Genomic DNA, 15,417 nt, shown 5'->3' on the forward strand with positions numbered 1-15,417 from the left:
GTGTGGCTGCAAGAGGATCCCATTTGAAAACCTGGTATACTTTCCAAACAGAACGCAAATGTAGGTTTTGTATTTGCATTTGCTAGGCTGTTCTCCCAGTTCTGCTGAAGGAAAGTGGCTGCGGGTAGTGCGGTTGTCCCCAGCCACCTACACACCAGCACTTGGCTCCAGGCTTGGCGGAGCAGTTACTCACTGTAGCAGGGATCCTCGGTGTAGGGGGTAGGTATGAACTCCTGAAACTTGAGCAGAGGTTCCCTGAGGCAAAAAAAACCCAACTCTGGCCTAGTCAAGTTGTTCTGCTTGCTGTTCACTGTGGCAGCACTTCTGTTCCTGTTTTGCCATCGCCACCTCTGGCTTGCCCAGTACTCTCCCTTTAGGTGGTGTGATCTTTACTTTGGCCACATTACAGCTGAGGTGCTGCTTCAGCAGGGACTGTCACCAGCGCAACAATGCTGTCGTCTTACTGATCCACAGTGCCTCAGAAGCCTGTTTTGCCTGTTAAGTTTTCCTCCCAGCCAGTCGTCTTGGAGTCAGACCCAAAGCTGGGCCTTCTGGTTTGACCTCTCTTAACTCCAGCCTGGGGAATGGTTAGCAAGGAAAAGGGAGTGTCAGGACATGTCCACAAAATGCTGGGAAATCACCACCCACCACCCCTTTCTCGGCTTTAGCATGCCGAGTTTTAAAAAGTCACCACCTTAATTTTTTACCAGCAGAGGCAGACCTGGACAGAGAAGCTTCTGGGGCTCACTGGATCAGAAAAAATAGAGCATGCATAGTTTCAAGAGGTATTTGCTCAGATGTCAATGAAGCCCAAGTGCCTTAAGACCAGTTTTGTCATCTGAGAAGAGCCTCAACTTAGAGCTAACTAACAACAGTTAGCATTTATTGAGTTCTTGCTATATGCCAAGATTTGGCTAAATATTTTTCATGCATTCGCTCAGTTAGCCCTCACAAACTCATTATTCGTTTTAGCAGATGAAGAAACTAAGACACGGAGAAGTTAAGTAACTTGCCAAGGATCAAACAATTGTCCTGGTGAATCTGGGATTTGAGGTCATGACTAAGTGCAAGGGCAAGGACCTTGTACAAGGCTGTGCTGCCTGTCTCCCAGTTCTTAGGCAATGTCTCTGCTTTTGCCTATGCTGTTACTCCTCCACTGTCAGAGAAAAATGCTTACAGGCTGTCTCCTTTTAACTAGCCTGTCAGAAGGGAGAAATAGCAACATGATACCGAGACCCAAGGCCTCTGGCAATCCTTTTTAGCCCTTCTATGACCTCATAACTCCTGTGAGGTGGTGCCAACCAATGTCCCCACAGCTGGTATATCCAGGGCTGTATCTGCCTGGCAGGTTGGAAGTGATCCGGCCCTGCCTCCACATTGTATAGCTTCTCCTGGACTCTAGAACAGGGGTGTCAGGCCAAGAGTATTATTTTCCAGTTCTCTTTGCCCCATATCAGAAAGTATTTTCACCTGGATACCAGAAGGTAAGATTCATGAGAGCTCTGTTTGTTGTTCACCACTGAATCCTAAGAGTGCCTAGCAGGTAGTAGGTAGGGACTCAACAGTTGTTGAACATAGCGAATGAGGTAATGTAAGAATGAGATTACTGAATTCCTAACTGCAAAGTATATAGCAAATTATTAATTGGTTATATAAAAGTGAACTATATACAACTATGGTTTTAAGTATTTATTCCAGAAACAGGAGACATCAAACTAAAGACTGCCTGAAGAATCCAAATCAAGAGGAAGAAAGAAACCCTAGCCAGTTTGGTTCAGTGGATAGAGTCTTGGCCTGAGGACTGAAGGGTCCTGGGCTCGATTCCAGGCAAGGGCACATGCCTGGGTTGTGGGCTCAATCCCCCCGGGGGGGTGGGCATACAGGAGGCAGCCAATCAGTGATTCTCTCTCATCATTGATGTTTCTATCTCTCTCCCTCTCCCTTCCTCTCTGAAATCAATAATATATATATATATTTTTTAAAAACAGGAAGAAATTAGTTTAAAAAGCAGGGAATGGGGCAGGTGAAGAAACAGGACATTCCAGATACTTAACCATCCCCACTCCCAAACAAATATTACTGGACACATGTTCAAACTGAGAAAAAGCCATTTTAATAACGCACACATACATTCATAGGACTTTAAACAAGATGTAGTATAAATCTTTAAAAAAAAAAAAAAAAGGAAAGAAAAAGAAAACCTGTATCTCCTTGTAAACTGCCTAGGAGCTGGTGGATTAACTGGCTGACAGGACTGCCCAGGGAAAAGAAACACACAGATTAGAGGTGCACCAACACTGTTAAGAAGTAATAAATAACCACAGATCATGCTCTTCATGCCCACCCATCTGCACCCTAATCTTGCCTCCGTGGAGGTGAATCAGGACAGTCCTTTCCTAATTTTCAAACTCAGTCACTTGTTAATGGATCAACTCTTTTTATTTTAAAATGTAAAAATTATTCTTGGTTTAAAGACTTGACACATTATTACTGGCCAGTCCCCACCAACTATACTTGCTTGACAGAAATAAAAATGCAAATGTTCCAACTGAGCCTGGATGACAACACACCATTTTCTCTCTTTTACATCTGGGGAGATATTTGTGAAGTCAAAAGCAAGCTATTACTTGTATCTCAAAATAAAAACAAAATGCCAACCTTCTAAAAGGTGACAAAGGCACCATTGCCGTCAGGAGATAGACAGAAAATGTACAAATGCTGTTACTTTACTGCTACATAGATGCATTTTGTGCATGGAGAGCATCTTCACTTAACATGATATAACGAATAGAATTGTATTTTCAGATAACAAGAAAAGCAGTTTAGAAAAGGCAAACAGTTACACACAAAAGCATAAACACTTACAAATACCTTAAATTTTAGCTTGCAATAAGGGTAGGAAGTTTGACATACATATCCAGAAAATTAGACAAGGTGATTTTTTGGCACAGTAATAATACTGCCAAACACACCACCACTCAGTGCAAGCTTTGTTTGCCAAGTCCCAAAACTGGCCTGACATTCTCTGTGCAATGAACATTTTCTCCCCCACTACCATCCCATTCACTGGGTGGGCAACAACAGCAGGAGGGAGACAAAGCAAGGGGACTCAAGAGAGAGAAGGGTAGTACTTGATTTGGGAGAAAAACCATGGGCTACTTGTGCTAAAAGAGAATCACACAATTTTTATGAGAACCTGAATGCAAATACTGACTGAAATATGACCTGGAGACTGAAGCCGTCTACCAGAGTCACAAGTACAAGAGTCCAAACCGATGTTTGGCCATTTATTTTAAAGGGACACATGAAGCATATTTCTCTAATGGAGAAAGATAATTAAAAATAGAGACTTTTCTTATTGGAACTGCTAAATAAAAATGTATCAAAGTGGTTTTAAATTTGATGGGCAGTTACCTGTTGAAACTGCAATATAAAAGGGTCACTTAAAAAAAAACACACCTGAATAACCCACTTGTCCCCCCCATCAATGTACACATTAGAAAATATTTACACACTGTAATTACAAGCAATATAAGCAGTATTTTATACTTTTGAGATTTTGTACACTTTACACAATGCAAAATGAGAAAAATATGAACACTTATAAAATTACACACAAATAATGTATCTACAAAGTATTAAATTACAGAGTGAAAGCCCCCACTGTTGGGCAGATAGATGCCAGAGTTTCAAGCTTCTGTCAAATATAACTCTTTGTATCTATCTCATTAACCATAAGTGGCATTTTCTAACAATACCCTTAAGAGGTAGTATCAAGTTAATATTCTTACCAGTAAACTCAATACAGAATAAAACTTTTGTTGGTCTGACAGGGTTCTTAGGAACTGAATTTACTTAGTCTTCCCTAGAAAATCTCTAACTGCTCAATGCTTGACATGGGCTCAAAAGTATTTTAAATGATAAATTAAAGATAGAATGTTTTTTACTCCTAAGCCTCAATTCAGAGGTAGAAAGCTAATTTTCCAAAATTTATTTTCTCCTCTATCAAACTACAAACATCAAGTCCAATTCCCTTTCCCATCATCTTCCCCCCACAATTGGAGACCTCAGAGTGCTCACGATAGCTAGCAATGTCAGCCAAGTTAATACTGAAAGAAAAAAAGAAGTTGGAATTTTCTTTTATGAAAGAAACCCTCCTAAAAGGGACACTCAGTCAACAAAAGAATTTTTCAGAGCTAATAAGAGTCTATTACTACCAAGGGCTTCAAAGGGCCCTTGGGCTAAGACCAGCATATGTATTTCCACTAACCCTCCACCATTTAAACCAAAGGGTGGCTTTCCAGTGTTTAAGAATTTAGAGCAGCTGTGGTTTTTAAGTGCAACAACTTTAAAATACAAGCACAAACACACGTGTATGTGCAAACACATGTGGCAATGTTCTAAAGAATAAACACCATTCAGGTTTCTGCCAAGGTTATATACTCATGAAAATAAGGTTTTGGAAACTTGTCCAGATATTTAAGCTTTTACAATACAGACACTTCTGTAATATGGCTACTAGGGGCAAGAATTCTAAGATTTAGCCAAGATTCTATGATTTAACCGGTATTTTAAAAAATGCACTGGAAATTAAAACAACCTGCATATGAATGTTTTGGCATGAAAACAGAGCCACTATTTTATAGCTTAACCTTTGCCCCTTAAGGGGATCTGACAATATACCTTCTATTTCTCAACCATTTAAATGTATTTTAAAAAACCTAACAGATTTATAATCTTGAATAGTGAAGGAAAATGCATGGATTGGAACCTCCTATGGTTTGTAGGAGTTACAAGTGATTTATCCTTTTTGTTACTAAACTCATTTGAAAGTTTTCCATTAAGTTTTAAAAAAACCAAAAGGGAAAATTAAACCCAACTAGAACTTGGTCTTGGTTTCCATGTACAACTTCTCACATTGGTCCAAATCTTTTCTTACATATTTCATGTGATTATCCAAGTGCCACAAATACAATAAAAAACAAAACAAACCCAAACAAACAAACAAAAAAAAACACCACTGGCTTATCATTTAACAGAGGAGTTAGTTAATAGGGGCAGATAAGACATGCAACTATAAGCTGCTTCTACTCTTCCCGCCTGTTATAGGATTCTACTCTTTTAAAAGGCCAATTGCCTTAATTAAGCAGATTGTGTTTCATATCTGCTTCAGAAATGGCAATTTCTTTTATTACCAGCCTCAAACTAGATATTCCAGTGGCACACTTGCTGCCCATTTTCTTAGCATTCCGCTGGATTTTGTAGTAACCCTTTATACTCCTCTAGGAAAGGCTCTTATTGAATTTCTCTTGGTTCATATATTTGCTGTTGCAACTCCTGTTAAGAATCTGGAACCCAGAAGTCATGAAGTTGCCCCTAGAAAATAGAAGAGGGGAAAAAAACAGAATAAAGAAAAACCAAATTATGAATTAATCTTTATAACACATATTATCATCATCAAGTTTTAATAACAAAAGAAATAAAATCTTTATATTATATAATTCTCTATAAATTTATGATAATCAGATTTAAGTTTCATATTTTGTGGTCTAACAATTAAAAAGTATAAGGTAAGTACAAGATGATTTCTCTTCACCAACACACACATTTAGAGGGTGATATTTAAAATTAAGTAAAATGTTGAGCAGATTAATACAGCTTAAGATTTCTCAAAGACTTCTCTAATAGGGCTTGCATATCTTATGAAGGGAGTCAACAACAAGGGAGTCAAAATGTCATAAAATAGTGAGATTGCTTCCTAATTAATATTTAGTATTCCTGTTACTTTGATAAAAAATATAAGCAACGCCTAGGCCCTGGACCAGCAGCATTGGCAATACCTGAGAACCTGGTAGAAATGCAGAATATCTGAGGTCTAACTTCAGACAATGAATAAAAATCTGCATTTCAACAAATTCCTTGTTGATGCTTATGCACATTAAAATTTGAGAAGTTCGTTTGTAAACAAGCATGATGGAAAACTTAATAGCAGGTATTTAAACAATACCTCTCTTAAATAAAGTCTCCTTAGATATGACACCAAAAACATGACAAAAGGAAAAAAAACATAAAAGGAAAAAAGAGATAAAACTGGACTTCGTCACAATTAAAAACTTTTGTTCTACAAACTATACCATCAAGACAATAAAAAGACAACACACAGAATGGGAGAAAACTTTTGCAAATTATACCTACTAAGGGATTTGTATTTAAGAGTATAAAGAGCATTCTTACAATTCAATAATAAAGATAAAAACTCAATTAAAAAATGGGCAAAGAAATTGAACATTTCTCCGAAGAAGCTATATGAATGGCTAATAAACACATGAAAAATGCTTATTAGTCATTAGAGAAACACAAATTAAAACCACAGTGAGATTCTACTTCCCACCCCCCATTAAACTTTAGTAAAAAACAGGTAACAAGTGTTGACAGAATGGGGAGAAATTAGAAACCTCAAATAGACTGGTGGGAATGTAAAATGGTGCAGCCACTTTGGAAAAGTCTGGCAGTTCCTCAAAACACTTAACAGAATTACCATATGACCCAGCAATTCTACTCCTGGGTTTATGCCCAAGATGTTTTCACTTAAGAAGATATGTTCACACAAAAACCTGTACACAAATATGCATGAAAAGCATTATTCTTGATAGCCAGAAAATAGAAACAACTCGAATGCCCACCTAATAAGTGGGTAAATAAAATGTGATATATCCATGCAGTGGAATATTATTTGGCAATAGAAGAACATACATGCTACAACATGAATTCACTTAACATTATGTTATGTGAAAGAAGCCAGTCATAAAATACCATAGTGTATTATTTCATCTATATGAAATATAAAGAACAGGCAAAGCTATACAGACAGAAAGTCTGTAGTTGTCTAGGGCTTGGTGCAATGGGAATAGTGGTAGGGGAATGGGAGTGACTGCTAGTGGATATGGGATTTATTTTCTTTTTTAGTAACAAAAATGTTCTAAAGTAAGTTTGTGGTGATGGCTGTACAACTCTACATATACTAAAAACCACTGTAAACTTTAAATGTCTGAAATGTATGATATGTGAATTTTATCTCAATTAAGCTGTTAAGAAAAGTGCTTCTTGTGAAATATAACCTCCATTTGATGCACTTACACTTCTTGAAATAAATTAATGAATATAAAGCAAACAAAAACCCCCAAACTATTATATTGGAGTTTTCAGTTTATCTTAAGATACATAGAAGTGCTGTCATATTTTTTCAAACAATATGAAGAAATACCAGTTAAAAAAACTATTGAGAATATATAAAACTGTTTAATAAAATGACACCTGAGTTGGCCGACAGTTCTGGATAATTTCCTGCCATTTTCCATGTATCCTGGCAACCAAGTCTTTTACCTTAAAAATATCAAATAGGGGAAAAGGATCAGATTAAAACATCCTCACCTAAAATCAATTTAAGGCTTAATACAAAAGATCTGATAACTGTGACAGGTCTACACACAATTCAATTTGATTTTTGTCAAGAAATAAAAAAATAAACTACTCATCTTCTGAAGGTGCTTTAAAATCAGTGATTAATAAGACTCATCCCCATAATCTAAAATAGTGAACACTTAGGACTCCATTTTCCAATTAGATACAAAAGATCATCCACAAAAACATATTCCCTATCTTCAAGACACACATTTTCAACTTGCTGGCTTTTGAACACTCAGAGAAGCTAAAGGGGAGCTTTTGTTATTGGGGCCCTAGGCTTAGGCTGTTACCAGCTTCTATATGAAAGTCTGAAGGCCACAAAGAATGGTTGTCATTTGTTCCTTTCAACATGAAGCTTCTTTAAATACGTGGTACAGTCCTACATTTGGAGGTTTAACAAGTTTTTATGTAGAACTTAAATTTTCCTACCACTCTAGAGATTCTCAAATAGGTCTTGAACATAACAGCCTGAGAAAAATGTTTTAAACAAGTCAGGAATTTTATAGCTACTTTAAGTTTATAAAGTAAATTACAAGATCTTTTTTTTTTAATATACTTTTGATTTCAGAGAGGAAGGGAGAGGGAGAGAGAGAAACATCAATGAGGGGCGAGAATCACTGATTGGCTGCCTCCTGCACTCCTCCCACTCGAGCCCGCAACCTGGGCATGTGCCCTTGACCGGAATTGAACCCGGGACCCTTCAGTCTGCAGGCCAACGCTCTTATCCACTGAACCAAACCAGCCAGGGCGCAAGGTCTCCCCCGCACCCCCCCTCCATTTAGAGTTCAGTAGATTCAGTTTCTCTAAAACAATTACCACCTAGAGGTTTGTTGAGAGAGGCTCTCAACTATTTCAACTCAACTATTTAAGCAGGGCCATCCCCTAAACAATTTCCATAGACCTCTACATGATTCTCCACTTTAAGTAAGAGGAGCCCTGGCACCAATTTATGTCCTGCCCTTGGCTTTAAAAAAGAAAAACCTTGGGTGGTCTCCTTTTACCATGTCTGTCAGCAGTAGCCACTACCACTGAGTTCTACAGGCCAGTAACTCTAGTTAGTATTCAAAAGAATGTGTGCTTGTGAAACTACAGTTTCCACTCTAGGCCAAAGAGCTATCCCCTACATGTATTTGAAAACCTGCAATCTGATACAGCTTTCTTAGTTGCTTATTATTGTATTTAACTTAAATCTACTAAAATAAATACAGGTACTAAATCCAAATGAGCTAACGTTTACAGCCAATTAATGTAAGATATAGTTACAAAGCAGATAGTCAACATTCAATGACTATTCAAACACAGGGGCAAAAGGAATCAGTTTTGCATTATAAAAGCTAAAAGATGATTTGGAATAAAAATATTCTTAGAAGAAAAAGTTTTTTTAAAAAGTGTTAAGTTAGTGTTTCAGGAAAAACTGCCAAATAATTTTATTAATACTAAAGTTGTTTTCCTAACTCTATACTCATATACTTAGCTTTTTTACTCTTTGGATATACTAAACCTTTAAGGAAAAAGCTTAGCAAGCTTACTGCTAAATCATTTCCACCCTAGAGCTTAGACTGGCTGATGTGTAGGACTGAGAGATTTGAAGAGTCCTTCTTCCTTTAACACATTCTCAGATGGAATATCCAAAGAATAACACCTACCTTATTTCTTCTCTATGAACAAAACAAACTTTTATAACCACCATTTTAAAACTTTTATATTTACTTAAACAATGCTTTAATCCTTCAAGTCTACTTAAACATAAAGGTCTTAACTTGTATGTAAGTTTCATTAATAGTAGAAGAATTTTCCTCATCTGTCAGGAATTTTAGAATAGGAAGCATAGTAAAATTTCTCTTCCTCAAATATTAATGTAACCAATGTTTAACAAACAAAAAAACATGTGAAAAAATGAAATGCACACTTACCTTAGTTCTATAAAACAGTCTTGCATCTTCCCTAATATCACACTTAACATGCTTTTCCAAAGCCCCACAGAGGTGCACAAAGTGTTTCTGTGCAAAACAAATGCAAGGAATGAAAACAACTCTGAAGCATTACAAATTACTAAAATTCAAAAGTGTTTAAAAATTTACCATTCTCCACAGTTAGCAATCTCTGATTTAACCACCCAACACAATAGCAGTTGTATCAGTGAAGTAATAACTGCCACAATGGTTTACTGCTAGTTAATGTAAAAAGATATACACAATAATAGCCTGGCCAGTGTGGCTCAGTAGTTCAGCACTGACCTATGAACCTGGAGGTCATGGTTCAATTCCTGGTCAGGGCACATGCCTGGGTTGCAGGCTCCATCCCCAGTGTGGGGTGTGCAAATGGCAGCTGATCAATGATTCTCTTTCATCACTGATGTTTCTCTCTCTCTCCCTCTCCCTTCTTCTCTGAAATCAATAAAAATATATTAAAAAAAAGATATACACAAAAATAAAAGTTGTTTTTTGCTACGAATTGAAGCACATTAATGGAAATTAATTCCAGAGCCCAGATTGTGATGTAATGTGTTAAAAGTCCTTCCTTTAACACATTTTTTTCATAAAATATTCAAGTAACAGCTAACATATTTTTCTCTATAAACTATTTTAATAGTAGTTTCTTGAAAAATTAAGTGTCTTACCACAATTAGATATCACCTCACACCTGTCAGAATGGCTTTCATGACTAAAGCAATAAACAAGTGTTGGTGAGGATGTGGAAAAGGGAACCCTTGTGCACTGTTGGTGGGAATAAAGATTGGTGAAGCCACTGTGGAAAGCAGTATGGAATTACCTCAAAAATTAAAAGTGAATCTGCCTATCACCCAGTGATTCAACTTCTGGGAATTTATCTGAAAAAACCAGAAACACTAATTCAAAAAAATATATGCACCCCTATGATCATTGCAACATTCTTTTTTTTTTTAAATATATTTTTATTGACTTTAGAGAGGGAGAGGGAGAGAGAGATAGAAACATTAATGATTAGAGGGAATCATTGACTGGCTGTCTCCTGCATGCCCCCTACTGGGGACCGAGCCCATAATCTGGGCATGTGCCCTTGACCGGAATCGAACCCAGGACCCTTCAGTCCGCAAGCCGACGCTCTATCCACTGAGCCGAACCAGCTAGGGCTCATTGCAGCATTCTTTACAATAGCCAAGATTTGGAAGCAGCCCAAGTGTCCATCAGTAGATGAGTGGATAAAACAGCTATGGTACATTTATACAACGTACCATACTACTGGACCATAAAACGGAAGAAAATTTTTACCCTTCGGGACAGCATGGATGGACCTAGAGAACATTATGTTAAGTGAAATAAGCCAGTCAGAGAAAGACAAATACTGTATGATTTCTCTCATATGTGGAAATTAATAAACAAACTAAACTACTAAGCAAAATAAAGACAGACTCATAGAGAGCAGGCAGGGGTGCTCTGGTGGGCAAGGGTGTTGTGGCGAATGGGGGGGAGACAGGGAGAAGGATTGAGCAAAAAAGAAAAATGTCTTTCAAGTTTTAGAAGTATATAGTCCAGAACAGTCACTCTCATACATATACTTAAGTTGAATATACTAAGGTAAGAATGTAAATAGATACTTTAAAAAAGATTTTTGTTTTTGCCTGGCTGGCATGGCTCAGTGGTTGAGAGTCGACCTGTGAACCAGGAGGTTGAGGTTCAATTCCTGGTCGGGGCACATGCAGGGGTTGCAGGCTCGATCCCCAGTGGGGGCATGCACGAGGCAGCCAATTGATGACTCTCTCTCATCACTGATATTTCTATCTCCCTCTCTTTCTCCTTTCCTCTCTGAAATCAATAAAAATGTATTTAAAAAATTTTTTAAATTGACTTTTAAAGAGAAGGGGAGAGGGAAACATTGATGTGAGAGCAAGATATCAATCGACAGCCTCCTACACGCCCCCCACTGGGGATGGAGCCCCAAATCCCTGCATGTGCGCTGACTAGGAACTGAACTGGCAACCTTTTGGTGCATGGGATAAAGCCCAACCAACTGGGCCATACCAGCCAGGGCTAAATGGTTACTTTTTTAGGAGGGAAATGTGATAATAGCTATTTTAAATAATTAAAATTTGAAAAATTTATAACCTTTGATCTAGCAATTCTACGAATTTACTCTACAAAAATGCTTGCATAGGTTGGTAGAGATATATGAATAAGCATATCCATGTTAGTACTGTGTGTAATCACAAAAATATAATATTCAATAAAGGTTTTGAAATTATATAGTTTTTAGACAGAAGTGCTTATATCTTAAAGCAGCGCTTTTTCAACCAGTGTACCATAAGAATTTTTTTTTAAAGGGGAGAATGATTATTTTTATTTTTTTATTGATTTTTTTACAGAGAGGAAGGGAGAGTGATAGAGAGTTAGAAACATTGATGAGAGAGAAACATCAATCAGCTGCCTCCTGCACACTCCCTACTGGGGATGTGCCTGCAACCAAGGTACATGCCCTTGACTGGAATCGAACCTGGGACCCTTGAGTCCGCAGGCTGACGCTCTATCCACTGAGCCAAACCAGTTAGGGCTACCATAAGAATTTTTAAAACATGCAATACCTGACTATTTAGTTAGGAGCACTGACCGTTTTTCCCTTAGAGTATCAAATAAAAAAAGTGATGATATTCAACACAATAATAGCCATGAATGAATCAAAATTGTACCTATTTGTTTGGTTAGGCTGGCAAAAATATATATATTTGGTGTGACGCAGAATTTTATTAATTAGTTTATATGTGCCATGAGATAAAAAAGGTTTAAAATAACTGTTATACAGCAAATCCAAGGTTAACTTTTATTAAATTTTCTCCTACAAAAGAATTTTCATAAATTGGTACATGGAAAACAGTAGGGAGGTTTCCCCCTAAATTAGAATAGAACTATTATATGACTGAGCAATCACTTTTTTCGATATCTACCCCAAAAATCTGAAAACACTTATTTGTAAAGATATATGAACTCCTATGTTCACATGGTGGCCAAGACATGGGAACAACCTAAGTGTCCTTCGATGGATGATTGGATAAAGAAGATGTGTTACACATATACAATGGAATATTACTCAGCCATAAGAAAAGATGAAATACTGCCATTTGGGATAACATGGATGGATCTTGAGAGAATCATGCCAAGCAAAATAAGTCACACAGAAAAATATAAGAACCACATAATTTCACTCATGGAGATATAAAACAGAAAGCAACAAATGGACAAAACAAACAAAAAACTCATAGACACAGACAACAGTATGGTGGTTACCAGAGGAGAATGGAGGTGGAGTGAGGTAGAAGAAGGTTAAAGGGGTTCAAATATGTGGTGACAGAAGATCTGACTTTGGGTGGTGAACACACAATGCAATATATAGATGATGTATTATAGAACTGTATACTTAAAACTTATATAATCTTTTTAAAAAATGTTTTTATTGATTTGAAGAGGGAGAGGGAGAGATAGGAACATCAATGAGAGAGAAACATGTACCGGCTGCCTCTTTCACGCTCCCTACTGGGGATCGAGCCCAAAACCTGGGCATCGAGCCCAAAACCTGGGCATGTGCCCTGACTGGGGATCAAAACTGTGACCTCTTGGTTCATTGGTTGATGCTCAACCTCTGAGCCACACCAGCTGGGAAAAACTTATCTCATTAACCAATGTCACCCCAATTAGTTTAATATAATTAAAAAGGAATGTTCATTCATTCATTCCATCAATAGTGACATTTATTAAAAACAAACAACAAAAACTATTTAAAACTACTTACCCGTTGTCCAGAAGAAAAAGAATGGGAACAACTAACTTCACCAACTAAATGAAGAAGAATGTAGGTCAGGTAATATGCCTATTAGAGAAATGAATAAAATGAACACCCATGAAATTAGCTAGCATAGATATCACTCCAGTTTACACATTGGGAAAGCTGCCCAGGAAAGATTAAGGATTTGCTAAAGTAAATTGAGTCAATAAGTACGAAAAAGCCATGCATTTAACCCAGGCTTTCTGATTTCTAACGCTAGTGCATTCATTTTACCTCGCAACTGCCCAAGTAAAGGGCTATAAAAAAATATTCCCAGTATTAAATTACCAATAACCATCCTTTTTTAACCTCAACCTCAACTCCCAAGTTTACGGAAGAATTTTGTGATAGTAACATTCACTTTATAGTACTCTCTAAATGCCGATGCTGTATCAGCCTATGGTTAGGAAGGTGGCATCAGTCATGCTCATATGTACTCTTTCTGAGATGATCTATCTTCAGATACCTGCTTTTCAAGTTCCAAATGAAGACTGTCATCAATGATGCCATTTGGTTGTTCAGCTCTTTTCTTCAAGACCATTTTCTTCAATAAATCAGAAGGCTTCATTTGTACAAGATATCGATGTAGGACTGATATCTATCAAAAGAAAGACATTGAGTAATATTGAGCAATACATTTGTTCTTTCTCAGGCTTTTTTTTTTTTTTAGTGCGTCCTCTGTTCATTTTGGCTTCTCTAATTTTGGCCCTTTAATTGATAACAATTTCTCTTCTATTTTAAAGTCCTCAATTGCTTAAAAGGGATTTTAAATTAAAGATTAGTGCTTGTAATTGATGATAAAAGCGTAAGGAGGAAACCAAATGGCATTATAATAGAGATCAAAGAGTGTATTTTCTGTGAAATTATTTGAAAGTCAGCATAATTGAATCTCTCTGTGAGTAGAAGTCACTGAATTTTTAAAAGAATTCCCTTTTGAAGGCAGTAAATATCACTGAAAGGACTGAGAGATATTTGATAATGACCTTGGTGACTCAGAAGTGGTCCCCAAGTATCTGGAATCAAATCTACCGCAACTCCACCAATGCAGCTGTTTCTTTTAATCTCTCTGTCCCATAGCACCTTGTGCACACTTCTATCACTGCTCTTACTACACTGTACCACAATGGTTGTTTTTTTGTTTGTTTCAATGACTTAGGTTATGTTTTCAAGGGCAGAGTCTCTAATTCATCCCCCTTCTCCACCCAGATTATCTTGTACCAAACTGCAATTCAAACAAGAACACTATATCTAAATTCGGTTCTATGTTGAGCTTTTAAATATAACTATGAGTAGTCCCATTAGTACTATTAATGTTTGAAAAAAGCCTTCAGGACTTCTCAGAGTGGAACTTGCCTAGGACATGTTTATACACACTCGTGTATCTATGTGAATATTTACTACTGAATAAGTACTGAAGGGCAACAATACTTAAGCTCTATAATTTAAAGCTTAATATTAAAATAGGTATAAGATGCAATTAATGTACAACTAGTGGCTCAGTGCACGAAATTCGTGCACTGGCGGGGAGGGAAGGGTGTTCCCCAGCCTGGCCTGTGCCCTCTCACAGTGTGGGAGCCTCATGATCGATTGCCCAAAAGAGGTAGGCTGGAGCTGGGGGTCCTGCCCCCGCGTCCCCGTGCAGTGCAAGCAGTGTCAAGCACCGCCCACCCTGGTGATGGATCGTGAGGGCATGAGGGCATGATGACCACCTAGGCTTTTATTAGTATAGTTTTCAATTTCTAATTTTGTGATAAAATTGCTAACCTTGATGCATTAATTTAATAAATGACATCATATATAGCACATTATGATTTTCTCAGCAGATTTTATATACTATTTCATCTAAATTAGTGGTTGCCAACCGGTGGTCCGTGAGTTCCGAAAGGTTAGCAACTGCTGATTTAAGGAAACCTTTGGAGCAGTGGTCGCCAACCAGTGGTCTGCAGACCACTGGTGGTCCATGAGGTCCAAAAGGTTGGCGATCGCTGATCTAAATGTCCACAACAGTCCTATGGAGATGGTGGAGGGTGTGATACCATCTCCATTTCACAGATGAAGAAACAAAATCTCATTAAGTATCATCCTAAAGATTACATGAATAGTATTATGTCTGAGAGTTGAGATCTAATCCCAGGATTTTTGACTCAGTATCCATCAATT

The 15,417-nt window shown here is 37.4% G+C and overlaps 1 protein-coding gene across 3 annotated transcripts in view; it reads right to left on the reverse strand.

Moving 5' to 3' along the window:
• Positions 1–2,090: 2,090 nt before the first annotated feature.
• Positions 2,091–15,417, reverse strand: part of SLF2 (SMC5-SMC6 complex localization factor 2) — a 42,896-nt gene continuing 29,569 nt past the window's right edge. For all 3 annotated transcript variants that reach the window (XM_015559343.1, XM_006756548.2, XM_006756547.2), the window contains exons 16-20: positions 13,724–13,855; positions 13,225–13,302; positions 9,378–9,464; positions 7,315–7,383; positions 2,091–5,376 (exon numbers count right to left, since the gene is read on the reverse strand). In XM_015559343.1, the coding sequence (XP_015414829.1) occupies positions 5,341–5,376; positions 7,315–7,383; positions 9,378–9,464; positions 13,225–13,302; positions 13,724–13,855 (402 nt within the window). In that variant the 3' untranslated portion in view covers positions 2,091–5,340. The remainder of the gene's footprint in view (positions 5,377–7,314; positions 7,384–9,377; positions 9,465–13,224; positions 13,303–13,723; positions 13,856–15,417) is intronic.

This window comes from Myotis davidii, unplaced genomic scaffold (genome assembly GCF_000327345.1).
Source record: "Myotis davidii unplaced genomic scaffold, ASM32734v1 scaffold332, whole genome shotgun sequence".
NCBI classification, from domain to species: Eukaryota; Metazoa; Chordata; class Mammalia; order Chiroptera; family Vespertilionidae; genus Myotis; species Myotis davidii.